The sequence below is a fragment of the Lathyrus oleraceus genome, chromosome 6 (assembly GCF_024323335.1).
Source record: "Lathyrus oleraceus cultivar Zhongwan6 chromosome 6, CAAS_Psat_ZW6_1.0, whole genome shotgun sequence".
NCBI lineage: Eukaryota > Viridiplantae > Streptophyta > Magnoliopsida > Fabales > Fabaceae > Lathyrus > Lathyrus oleraceus.
In genome coordinates this window covers 121,504,101-121,516,817 of record NC_066584.1, presented here as the reverse complement: position 1 = coordinate 121,516,817, position 12,717 = coordinate 121,504,101, and the positions used below count along the sequence as shown (strand labels likewise).

Below are 12,717 nucleotides of genomic sequence, written 5' to 3'. Positions count from 1 at the left end.
TTAAATCCACAGTTGACCAAGTTTGACTTCCTGTTGACTTTTCTAGGGTTTTGCATGATTGAACCACTTCTGATGAATTCCAAACCCTAATTCCTTGAGACCTTGACTTCAAATGATGTCCCAAGTCATATGAACTCTTGATTATTGATCATGGTGCCCAAATTCTGCAAGAATGGTCACCATCCACTGCAATGACTGACTTTTGACTGACTTTGACCTAATTGGCTGATGATTGCTTCAACTGCAAGTAACAAGGTTAGATGACAATATTTTTGTACTTTTTGGTTAGTAAACATATGAAAAGCAAAGATATACAAATGCAAGACATGCTTGGTGATCAAGAGCCAACCACAAGGCAATCTACCCACTAGGAGGGAAACTAGGGCATGCAATGATCCTTGAGGCCATGATATGATATGATATGGGCCATGAGGGATCTTAGGGCCCAAAATTGGGGTCTTACAGTTACACATAAATAAGAAGAGGAAGCTTCAATAAAGAATTTCATTGAACTATGTACCTCGTCGCTCCGATTGTGTTTGTTGCGCTCAAAAGTGTCTTTTGTCGTCAAAATCCAAGATAATGTGAAAAATAGGGTTTCCCTATTGAATAGTCGTAAATGAGCATGCATGTTCTTGTTTAAGTGTCTCAACGTCTTTTTCCAGATGTGGTTTTTGCCTACATACACCTTGATAGATATTTGGATGTTACGTTGATTTGTACACATGTCTATACTAGGTCTGGGGTGTCTGAATGCTTTTAACCAATGTGTGATGTGGGAATTTGGATCTTGGAGAGCTTCTGGATGTTTGTACTTAAGTTTCCAATACATGTATTATAGCTTTATACGCATATGACCAGGGATGAATTTCGCCTGTGTACGCCTTTTTGGACGTCCAGGTGCTTGGATGTGTTGTTCCCATGGTTTCATGTGCGTATTTAAGCTTCTAGACACTTATGGTCAAAGTGTTTTCTCCCTTATGGTCCTTTTCTTGATTTCTGAGACCTACAAAGCATGTTAAAATGTTAAAACTTTCCAAACGACATATTATTAGGAAAATGCCATTAAATCATTTAAGACATGATCTGTGAATTTTCTTGAAAAATCTACTTAATTAACTATTTAAAACAATAAACGGTTATGAAATTGACGTAAATACTTTGATATAAATTAGTAAAAATGGTGACTAATCAACAATATGAAATATGTTTATCTACTTTTCATCACTTAAGATTTTGAGACATACTTCAACCGTCTCCATCTTGACTTGAAACCGTGGTGATGTCAATTTATCCACCAACCATCTTGTGGGTGTTGTATATAAACTATCATTGATCTCGATTCCTAAATAATATGGAACCTTTTGGTGTACCAGAGTAATATTCCATAGTCGGAACTAAGGGGATATTAAGGTCTGACCCTCGAGTATGCTCTCGTGGATTCGATCACTACAAGGAACGTCAAACTATATGGGAAGGACATTTCTGAATCACGTATTTGAGGTGAATGAGGATCTAACGGTAAACTATGGTACGATCTTCTCCCCAGGATCGACGGTGAAGTGTATATGCAAACACTTCAGTGGTCAAATCAATTACTATTAATTCTTCCACTTTCTTTGAGGGATAATTTTTTACATTTTTCATTTTTTTCTGTGTTTGTGAATTATATGTGAACTCACCTTTCGTTTAAAATACTAATATCAAACTTTAATTACACCTAAATTGGATTTATATGTACATATGTAAACTGAATTTGTATAACAAAGTAAATTGAGTTTGCGCATGTCTTACATGATTTCAATTATTGTTCCTATTCTTATAGGTGAGAAAATTTATTAACATGTCGACATGTGTAGTACTCTAAGCATAATTAAAGTACAAAAATCCAAGTTTCCAACATAACCATAGTACATTCATTTCCAAAAGAAAAAAACCATAAAGTACATTAATTTCCACACAAGGAATAGTCTCTATCAATACAAAAACTTCAATTCATTCAACTTGATGGCAAAATCCAAACACACAAGTATAGACAAAAGCTATAACAATGATGTTTTCTTTTGGTTGAATGCCATTATCATGAGACCTGTTTGTGGTAATCTGATCCCAACAGTTCTGCACCACATATTGTTACCAAACTATAAAATTGTAGGAAATGAGAAAAGTATATTCTATGGTACCCAAAATTTAAACCATGAAAACTAACATTGCCACTAACTTTATAATCTTTGTTGATTACAAAAAATTACCTAGAGATATAAACATTCATGTTGGTTAACAGACATTAACCAACATCAGTGAATCCTTTGATTTTTCTTTTGTTTGCTATTCCTACTTTTTACTCTAAACCACTTAAGAGGTACAAAATCCTAAGAATCCCATGAATTCATTGTTCTGTATCATTTGAATACTCTTCTCAGTGCCAACAATACCTGAAATAAAAAATGTGTTACATTAATATAAACATTTGCGGGAAAATTGTTATACGTAGATTAGAAATTGAGGTTGGTTTTTCGATTATTTACCCATGGTGAGAGCGCTAGCAAAAATAACGGCGGAGAGGATGAATACGATGAGTGATGCTCTCCCGAGAAACGCAACTAGTTTTCTTACGAAGAATTGTCCCCAGAAGCCAGCCAAAACGGACACTGCGACGAGGTATAATGCTGCGTACAAATACAAGGAAATCGACAAAAGTTGTTACATTCGTTTTGATAAGTGTTGAAAATGGATCAAAGGTTTGAAGAGTAGATGAAATGTACCGTAAGGAATAGGGAACCTCTTGAGAATGTAGAATTCAAAAACAGACAGAGATGATGAAAACATCATCACAAATGTTGCTGTTGCACTAGCAACCTACAATTTAAATCATCAAAACATCTATTAGAAGTCAAGTTTCTTATACATCAACACAAGTTAGTACAAAATATTGTCACATTGTGACTGTAGTGTCGCCATAGCGTTGTTGTGTAACAGAATTCGCGCAGACCACTATTTTTTGTGAACCGCAGTTGATAACATGGTCAAAACAATTGCAGCCATAGTGTCACTATAGCGCTGTAGTGCAATGGAATTGGCACAGACCGCAATTTTTTTGCAATCCGTCATTGACAACATTGGTATGCACAATTGAAAGAGATCACATAATGTACCTGAGGGATGACGCCGATCTCAAGAAGAAGAGGCCCCAAAATAAATCCGCCTCCCGAACCAAGTAGGCCTCCGACAATTCCACCTACAATACCACAAATTGCACAAAACGCAAGCGATGTAACACTCCATTCTATTGAAGCCTCGCATATGTACTCTAGGCTCCCTGTGCCCTTCCTCTTTCTGTGATCCTTGTACAACTTTACTGCTTCAAAGCCGAATACCAAAAGTGCAATTGGAAACTGAAACAGAAAAAAGACAGAAGCAATGCCAATTAGCCAAAGTCTAACTAACCACATTGCATATTACAATGAGACCGTGGCCGTTACTATGAATCATCAATAACTTGAGGGTATGTGATCGAACCTGCAAGCCGAAGAGCACCCAATACCATACACTGCAGACCTCTACATGATTCTGCAAACCTTCGATGAATCGGCTATTGTAAAAAACGAACAAAACAAAACTTAATAGAGCTGTGTGAACGAGTGAGGAGTGAGGGGAAAACTTGCCTTGATGATTTGAATTAGGAGGAAAGAAATCCACACGGCCAACAGCACTAGAATCCTCTTCCATTTAAGGTTAAAACACAGAATTTGCTGAAAGGGTTTCTCATGAGAAAAACTCAGTTCCTCTTGAAAACAGCAGAATGAAAAATCTGTGATATGCAAGAAAACATACCATAGTTGACTTCTCTTCTTTAGGAATCAATGGCTCATATCTCGTGTCGATTAGAACTGCGAATTTCAATGGCGTCACTAGTATCGCTCCAGTCAAATCAATAATAGAGCATGACATGTTATTTTGAAAATTTGTATACCTGTTTCATAATCTCCATTGGAATTAACCAAATCAGCTTGCTTAGCAGTTTCATTCTGCAAAATAACTAAAAAACTTGAGTTGACAATTATTGACTCATTATAACAATACATATTCATCCCTCAAGTCAAGAAATTTTGACCTTAAGAATAGTCTCAACCCTCCACATTTGAATTCCTCTGAAGAACGACCTTGAAGAAGTTCCTATACAAAACCAAAACCAATGGATAAAACAAAACAATGTTCTCTGTCTAAGAACTGATTCACTCACAAAAGAAAAAGAGAGAAACCTATGAAGAGAATGATAATGAGGACAGTAATAAGCCAGAAAGGGAAAACAACACTGAGAGTAACACCAAGAGTAATCCCAAGCATAAGCATTGGCTGAAACAAAAGAGCCAAATCATAGTCTAATATCGGCACCTCTTTCGTCGGATGCGCCACTCTCAAATTGTACCAAACAGAAGATGCTGATGCCCCCATTATCATACCTAAACCAATTCCATAACAGTTCAAACTTATGAGTCTTGAAAATTATATGCAAGTGTTAATGTAAACCCTAAAGTATCGAGTTTGAGTGTGCAAACTATGAAAACATTGTTACTATTACATTTAGAAAGAGCAGCAGCAGATTTGGCATCGAAACCAAGAAGAAGATTAAGCATAGGAACGAAAATGCCACCACCACCAACACCACCAACGGTTCCACATGCTGATCCAAAAAAACCAATAACTGTGGCCAAAACAAGTTTCCAACTCGGTTTCAATTCCTACACAAAAACACAAATAATCAAGATTGAAGAGTGCAATATTAGATGAAGAAAAAAAAAGGTAAGAAAATTTTGTACCGGCCAAATTCTATCAGTTCCAGAACCATAACGGGTAGAGGTTGATGATAATGATGATGATGAGAATGGATTTTGGTTACTATGCATGAGAAATAGTGCAGAGAGAAGAGCGACAGAGAAACATGATAGTACGTAAACGAGGAAGGTTTTTGTGGACATTGTGAGAATGAGAAACAAAAGCGACAAGACACAGTTGTTTGTGTTTGTGTTATTGAGTGAGTATGTTGCAGAGGGAATGAAGTAACGTAGAATTCAAAAGAGGGTTAACAATAATAATTCAATTGGTGCGTTTGAGGTTAGAGAGTAATGACTGGATATTATACACACAATCAAAATTTTCCACATTCATACTTTCCATTTTTACTATCTATTATTCTAGTCATTTTAGAGAATTTTAAAATGTAGAGAAAATAAATGGCCCACAAATATTTCATTATTAAATTTATATTTTCAAAATTTTGGTAATGGAAGAAATCAACAAGTGGGAAAATGATGGAAAGTATCTTGACTCACTTAATTTTGTAACCTTTGTTGAAATTTGAAATCACAATTGATGAATAATTGTGAAAATTGAGTGGAGAGAGAGGAAGAGAGAATGGGAAAGAGTGATAACTAAAAGTGAAAATATGTGAATTAGTTATTTATACAACAATACATGATGATGTATAATTATTAAACAAATAAAACTAAAAACTCTCGTATGTAACCGGTTGCACTATTATGCCTATTGGTTTACATGCAGTTACAAACTCAATTTTTAACTAAATGTTCCAGGTGTACTCGATTGATATATTATGTTAATCGATTACATTTCGCTATTGTAAGTTTCTTTTTTTTTACACAACCACCGTAAATTTCTTGAACACTTCAATTGTGACTCTCTTGGTCAGTAAATCGGCCACTTGGTCTTCACTTTTATAATACCCCAATCTCAGCCTTCCTTCACTAATAAGTTCTCTCAAGTAGTGAAATCTCATCTTAATGTACTTGCTTCTCCAATGTGCAACGAGGTTCTTAGCAAGGTTTATAGCGGAAACATTATCAACCATGAACACTACAACTTCACCTTCTTCACTGCCTAGCTTCTTTAACAAGTTCATCAACCACACGGCTTGGCACACACACAATGAAACTGCAATGTACTAAACCTCACAAGAAGAGAGCGCCACTACCAGTTCCTTCTTCGAACACCAAGAGATTGATGTTTCTCTGAACATACATATGTATCTACATGTAGGATTTATAACATCTTTATCTCCGCACCAGTTGGAATCGGTATATCAGAGTAAATTGCACTTTTTTTTTTCATTTTCCATTATGGGAAACATAATTCCACAACCAACAGAAACTTTGATGTATCACAAAATCCTCTTGACTGTTGCCAAGTGAGACACCTTCGGTCTCTCAATGTATTTGCTCACAATACCGACACTAAATACCAAATCAGATTGTGTATTGCACAAGTAACACAAGGATCCAATCATCCTCCAATAATGAGTTGGATTAACATCTTGCTCATCCTCATTCTCCGACAATTGCAACCTCGGTTTAGCCAGAGTGATGACAACATTAAAATGCTTTGTTTCAAACTTCTTCAAAATATCAAGCGCACACATTCTTTTGTTCATGAGCAGTCCCTTCTTGAACTTGTAAAAATCAATACCAAGGAAGTATGTCACGAGGCCCACACCAATCATCTCAAACTCCTTCATATGCTCACCCTTGAACTTAGAAATGCAACCTTTACCATTGTCCGTAAATCAACAAATCGTCTACGTAGAGACATAGGATTATCATCCCTTAATTTGCTTCTTTCTTCACATACACACCATGTTTGGATACACACTTATTAAATCATATCTCCTTTAAGAAACCATATATCCTCTTGTTCCAAGCTCTTGAATCTTTCTTCAAGTCGTACAACACTTTCTTCAATCTATAGAACTTTGACTCTTGATTTTTCACAACAAAACCAGGGCTTGTTCTACATAAACCTCTTCTTCATGCTACTCCTTTGCAAGAAACCCCTGTTCTTCAAAACTTTCACTTGATCGAATCCAAATTGTGAATTGTTATAACCCAAGATTTACCAAGATGATCCACCGTCTCACGATACTCATTTGCAAGAAACTCCCATTCATCAAATATTTCACTCGATCGAGTCCAACTTGCATAATCTTGTCTAAAACCTTTAAATCCCCAATTGATCTTGAAGGAAAACCGCAACTTGGTTTTCTTATTTGAAATCCTTAAAGATCTCACTGCGTACTTTGAGTTTTTTTTGTATTTTGTAATGTAATCAAAAGAACACCCTGAATCCTAATACTTGAACTCCTATTTATACAAGTGTAAAATAACTTTTTTGTAACGTTCTTCCCCTTAACATTTGCCACGTAGATTTCTACATGTTATTTTGCTTATGAAGTGTCTCCCACGTGTCTCTTAGGATAAAACTGAGAAGCAGTTACTTGCTTTGAACAAACGATTATGTGCGCCAAAACACTGCTGGTAGACGTGTCCTGCTGACGTCAAAATCTTGAGGAAAATTGTCTTCGAAATGCTGGGCGAAATATCTCTTTTAAGAAAATACTAAGTCCCAATCTTTATCTTTGATCTTGAGACTTCAAATCTCTTGGCTAAAACAACATGTTGAAAATGTCCTTTAAGACTTCCAACTTTTTCCAAGTCTTCTCATTATTCTAAGATTTTTGACCATGTCGAAAATACCAGCTAACAACACCTAATCAACAAATATACAACTCTGGACACCGTTTCTTATAACACCCCAAATTAAATTAATTAATTTAATTGAATTTAGTTTTGTTTTAGTTAATTATTTAAATTAATTTATATGATGGTATTTGAATAATTGGTGAGCATATGTGTTTTTGAAGAGGTTCGGAGAGAGTTAAGGGAATGGTAGAAATTAATTAGATTTATCTTAATTAATTTAAATTGAGTAGAATAATTAAAAATGAGATAGTTGTTGAAAAATAAAAGAAATAATAGAATTTAATGGGTTTTTAAAACTAAGAACTATCTTTTTCTTCATAATTTTCAAAACTAAGAACTAAAATAACTATTTTTTTTTGTTAAGTTTCAAAACGAAGAACTAAAATAAAAAAGATCTAAATCCTATTTTAGTTTTTTGATTTTTAAAACTCTTAAATAGAAATAGTTTCAAAATAATTTTGTAAAACTAAAGTACCAAATAAGTTTTATGATTTTCAAATTTAAAAAACTAAAAAATAGTTTTACAAAATCAAAAATTTTCATATTGTAATTTATCCCAACCAATTTTTTTCAGTGACAGTTAGTTACATGACCTCATTTCAAAGGAACCAATGTCTAAAATATCCTTTTTTGGTAAAAAGGCTAACTTGCATGATTATATCAGATTATCGGATGTTACAAGTGACAATATTATCATACTTCAACCTGCCAAGTTGACACCTAAGATGATTTTAGATATGAGAATTAACAAGTTTACGATAATGACAATAATTAGATGATTGTGTGTGCATGACTAAGTATGTGGATGATTGCATATTAATATAGGTTAGTTGGTAGGATTGCATGTTACTAACTATGTGATATTAGATTCATGCATGACCAAGTCTGTGAATGATTGTATGATTGTCTGTTCGGTTTGGAGCAATTGAATGGATTATATGTAAGCATATGAATGTTGATGCTTATGACTTCTTATGCTGGTGGTGCTTAATTATGATACTTAGAAGTTGTTGTTTCTTAAATGCTCTGAATATCCAATACATCTATTGACTGTCACTTGTTCTCATGGAAGAAGTGCTTTTTATCTTGAATAGTTGTTTTGTCACAGTTTACTAAAAGGGGAGATTGTTGTTCCTAGTGAATTGGTCATTTGGTTTGGCTGCATTGAGCAAAACAACAACTTGGAGGAATGTCCAAGTATTCAAGATTAGTCTAGCTTGATAAAGTTGTATGGAACTGAAAAAAGGGATACATGCTGGATGCAATGATCCACCATGTTGGTATGACATCTAGGTCTTCTGCAACAGACTCCAGATTGATGCATTTTGTGGTATGTTTTATATAAGATTTGGTAAAGATTTTATTGTTATTGATTTAACAATATTTAAGTGATTTGGTTGACAACTGAATGTAGATTAATTAGGATTTAAATGGAGATTTAAATGTGAATTTAAATTTAAACAAATCATATCTTGTTGGAGATATTCAATGAACAAATCAAATATTCAACCGATTCTGCATTAATTCTGGACGAAATCAAAGATATTATCCAAAGAGAAAAACTCAAAGTTATTTTGCTATATTAGGAGCTCAAACCTTCATTGGAAAGCAAACATTCACATTGAAGATCTTAAAGTGTTAGGTTTTGTACAATGTATTCCATGCTAATATCCTAATAAGATTAATGCAGAATTTTTATGTACACCTTAATATTTCAGTAACTTGGTATATAAGGTTTGTCTAGTTGAGTTGTAATATTCAACATTGTTATACACCTCTATGTTTCAGTAACTTGATATAGAATGTTTGTCTAGTTGAGTTTTAATATTCAACATTCTTTCATCTTGTTAAGATTGAAGTTGATCATTAGGGTTTAGTGATTGTTTGTCCCTGTCACTGATTTTGTGGCAGAGAAGAAAATGAATAAGTTCTCATGTTTATGGGAAGACTCTAAATAGAAAGTCATTGAGTAGTGTTAGGAAGAGACATTGAACAATATAGAGTTTGTTGTTGGTTGTAAGACTAATTATACTAATAAATGATTTTTGTTTCTTGGGTTGTGGACTCAACCCCCCAAACGCAGTTGTAGTTTCATCGAACTATTAAACAATTGACTGCGTGGTTTATTTTTTTTCTGTTACATTCTGATGTATCTTGTCAAACCAGTTGTCGGAATATCGTATTTAATATCTATCTCCTAAAAAATAAAATTTTAAAAAAATAAAGAAACACAATCACAATATAAGAATTTAAAATGTAAACTATATAAAATTGTTACAACACATAAACTTAACCACCCAAACCCAAATATAGTCACCCCTCCAAAAACAAATATTTATCTAACTCTCATAAGACTTGCAACACAAGAGTATGACTCAATATACATCTTTGGACTAAATTGAAGAACACCTAAACTATAAGCCATCCTTTACAAACAGAAGAAACGAATAAAGCAGAGTTAAGTAAAAACTCAAAACGAAGAAGCTAGGAAAGAAAATAGGATTCAAGTTAAGAACACATTGTCAGTTATTTATTTAATTTTTTAGAAAAAAAGTTGTGAGAAAAACGTTAAATCAAATACATAAAAAATGAATTACTTAGAGCTTTATTTGCGACGGGACTGTTACCTCGCATACTGTGAAAATGCCCTCTCAAATGTTGTTCGAAAATGTAGGTTTAGCCTTTATATATCCATTATCAGGTGAACCTTCACACAAGCTACCACAACTTTGTTCCATGTCCAACCCGGGATCCCAAGGTCATCCTAAACCGTCTCAACTGGAGCCTTTTCAGGCTAATGAGAATGGTATTCGTGATGTAAAACGTTTGATTGAACCTGATGTGAAGTTGGATGCTAAGGAGGTTGAGGTGTTTGATGATGGACGGCACATTATCAAACCGTCCTTTAAAGGGTAAGAATGACATTCATGATGTGAAGTGCTTGCTAACTATATTGTTTATTGATTTTTTGACATTGCTCAGGTTTTTGCCTTCAAAACCAGTGGACAAAATATGGAGACTTAAAAGATGCTGATAGATCATTCTTTTTCAAGGCTTTTAGTGTAAGTTGAAATTGTTATATTAGCAATGCGTAATTTTTTCTAAACTCGTTTGTGATATAATGTAGCCTGTTATATAAAATACAGAATTGTGTGCCACATCCCCCACACAATGATCAGATTGAGAGTGGCTTTAATTTGAGAGCATCGCGTAGCTTATCTAATATGCTGAAGGAAGCTCGTCTTAAGGGTCAGAGCCCACATTGGATAGACAAAACTTCATGGCAGCGTTTGCTGGAGCACTGGAATCCCACATTAGAGAAAGATGGATACCTACAGACAAGAGGTTCCATCGGCACAGCGCAGCAGGCGGCTCGAAAAGAGGTTCCATCATCATCAGCCAGTAGTGGTAGCGAGCTGACACCTAATATGGTTGAGGTGCTGCTACATAGAATGGTGATTTCTAGTGAAGAGACTAATCAGAAACTAAATGAGATGATGAAGTTCCAGCAGGAATCTCTGAGGATAATGGTCGAAAGGCAAGAAAAACAAGAAGAGATTATACCAAAACTGGAACATGAGCATGAGGACCGCCGCCAACTACCTTAGCATGGGTGTGATCAAGATGTTGTTGATGTTGGTACTGGTGAATGATGATGCTTCTAGACATTATTAATTTGTTTTGTTTATGTTTTTCTGGCATAGTTTGTTTATCTGTTTTTGGGTTTCAGAGTTCAGACCTTTATCATGTATGAGTTTATACGTTAAAATGTTCACAACCAATTAGTTTTTTGTGGAAGAAACATAAAATAATCAAATGGGATAAAATCAATCTAAATTCACCTCAAAATATAAATCCTCTGCCATAGAGTATTTAAGTATTTTTCCAAAATCAATTATTTTTCTGTCTCTGATGCATGAGAACTTTCAAGGGATAAAAACAATCCACCAACATTTTAAAGACGAACTACGAGGTTCTGATCCTTTAATAAATTTGAGACTATGTAGGCATAGAGTTGTAAGACTCTAGAGACTATAATAATAAAAAAAGACAATTTTTAGGGCTTCTCTTATTAAAATAATAAAACATTTTTGTAAATAAATAAATAATTAAACAATTAATAAATATTAAAACAGACATTCCTTAGAAACACACTAACCTTAAAATTAAAGGAGGATCCTATTGAGTACAATGGGGGTAAGGGATGCCTAACACATTCCCCTTACTTAACCGACTCCCGAACCTAGCATCTCACATTTAGTTTATATGTTTTATTATTATTTCCCTATTCCTTAGGAACGAATAAAGGATGATGACGACTCTGTCATTTTTTTCAACCGCGACAGCTGACGTCTTTGTTAGGGACGTCTTATACTTCCCTAAAGAGATTCCATCCTAACCTCCGATTTTAGGGTTTTGTATGTTTCCTTGGTTTTCTTGCTTTTATTTATTTATTTATTTGTTTTATTGCTTCTCATTTACTTATTTTATTTGATATTTTATTCTCCATATTACTCTCTTATATTAAACTGTCATTGGTGGGGATTGGTACTATGTGAAAAGCTAAAGTTCAAGCTCGAGAAAAAATATAAGCTTAAGTAAGGGGTCATCATGTCTTGGTCACCGGGGTTCTCATCCCGTGGGATCTTTGATGACGATTCCGTCCAGAGTAGATCGATTCAAAAGGTTTGTCATGAGAAAGTCAACACTTCTTCATGATAGAACTTTGAGTTCGGTCCATGACTCTAGGGACCTCTTCTAGAACCCTCTTAACTTAGGGTGACATTATGTTATCAATCTGTAAAGGTCATTACTAAGGTCTCACCTAGAGGAGGCTTATCCTGAAGGATTACCGTAGAAAGGCTTGCTCCTTCTCATGGTAAAACAAGGGTATAATCCATGACTCTAGGACTATTATCTTACCCAAAGCTTTATATCCTACAGGTGAGGGGATTCACTACGCCAAAAACTGGAATAGACAGCGCACCTTAGAGGGCGCTTTACTACAAAAGCGCTCTCTAAAGTGTAGCGAAAAAATAAGGAGCAATAGACAGCGCACTTTAGAGGGCGCTTTTGTAATAAAGCGCCCTCTAAGGTGAAGCGAAAAAATAAGGAGGAGATAGAGGGACAACAATACATGGCGCTTTTTAGAAAGCGCCCTCTA

At 34.7% G+C, this 12,717-nt stretch overlaps 1 protein-coding gene across 2 annotated transcripts; it reads right to left on the bottom strand.

Moving 5' to 3' along the window:
* Window positions 1-2,189: 2,189 nt before the first annotated feature.
* LOC127098486 (sulfite exporter TauE/SafE family protein 4) lies at window positions 2,190-5,186 on the bottom strand. Of its 2 annotated transcripts, none has more exons than XM_051037093.1 (12): window positions 4,821-5,186; window positions 4,583-4,742; window positions 4,263-4,463; window positions 4,115-4,176; window positions 3,974-4,028; window positions 3,835-3,890; window positions 3,666-3,752; window positions 3,520-3,570; window positions 3,156-3,395; window positions 2,766-2,859; window positions 2,529-2,669; window positions 2,190-2,435 (listed from the first exon to the last, which is right to left on the bottom strand). In XM_051037093.1, exons 1-12 carry the CDS (start codon window positions 4,977-4,979, stop codon window positions 2,356-2,358), a joined length of 1,386 nt encoding a protein of 461 aa, XP_050893050.1. In that variant the 5' UTR covers window positions 4,980-5,186; the 3' UTR covers window positions 2,190-2,355. The 2 variants fall into 2 exon arrangements, with proteins under 2 accessions (XP_050893050.1, XP_050893051.1); XM_051037094.1 differs by having other exon boundaries at window positions 4,583-4,705; window positions 4,821-4,961.
* Between the last annotated feature and the right edge of the window lie 7,531 nt (window positions 5,187-12,717).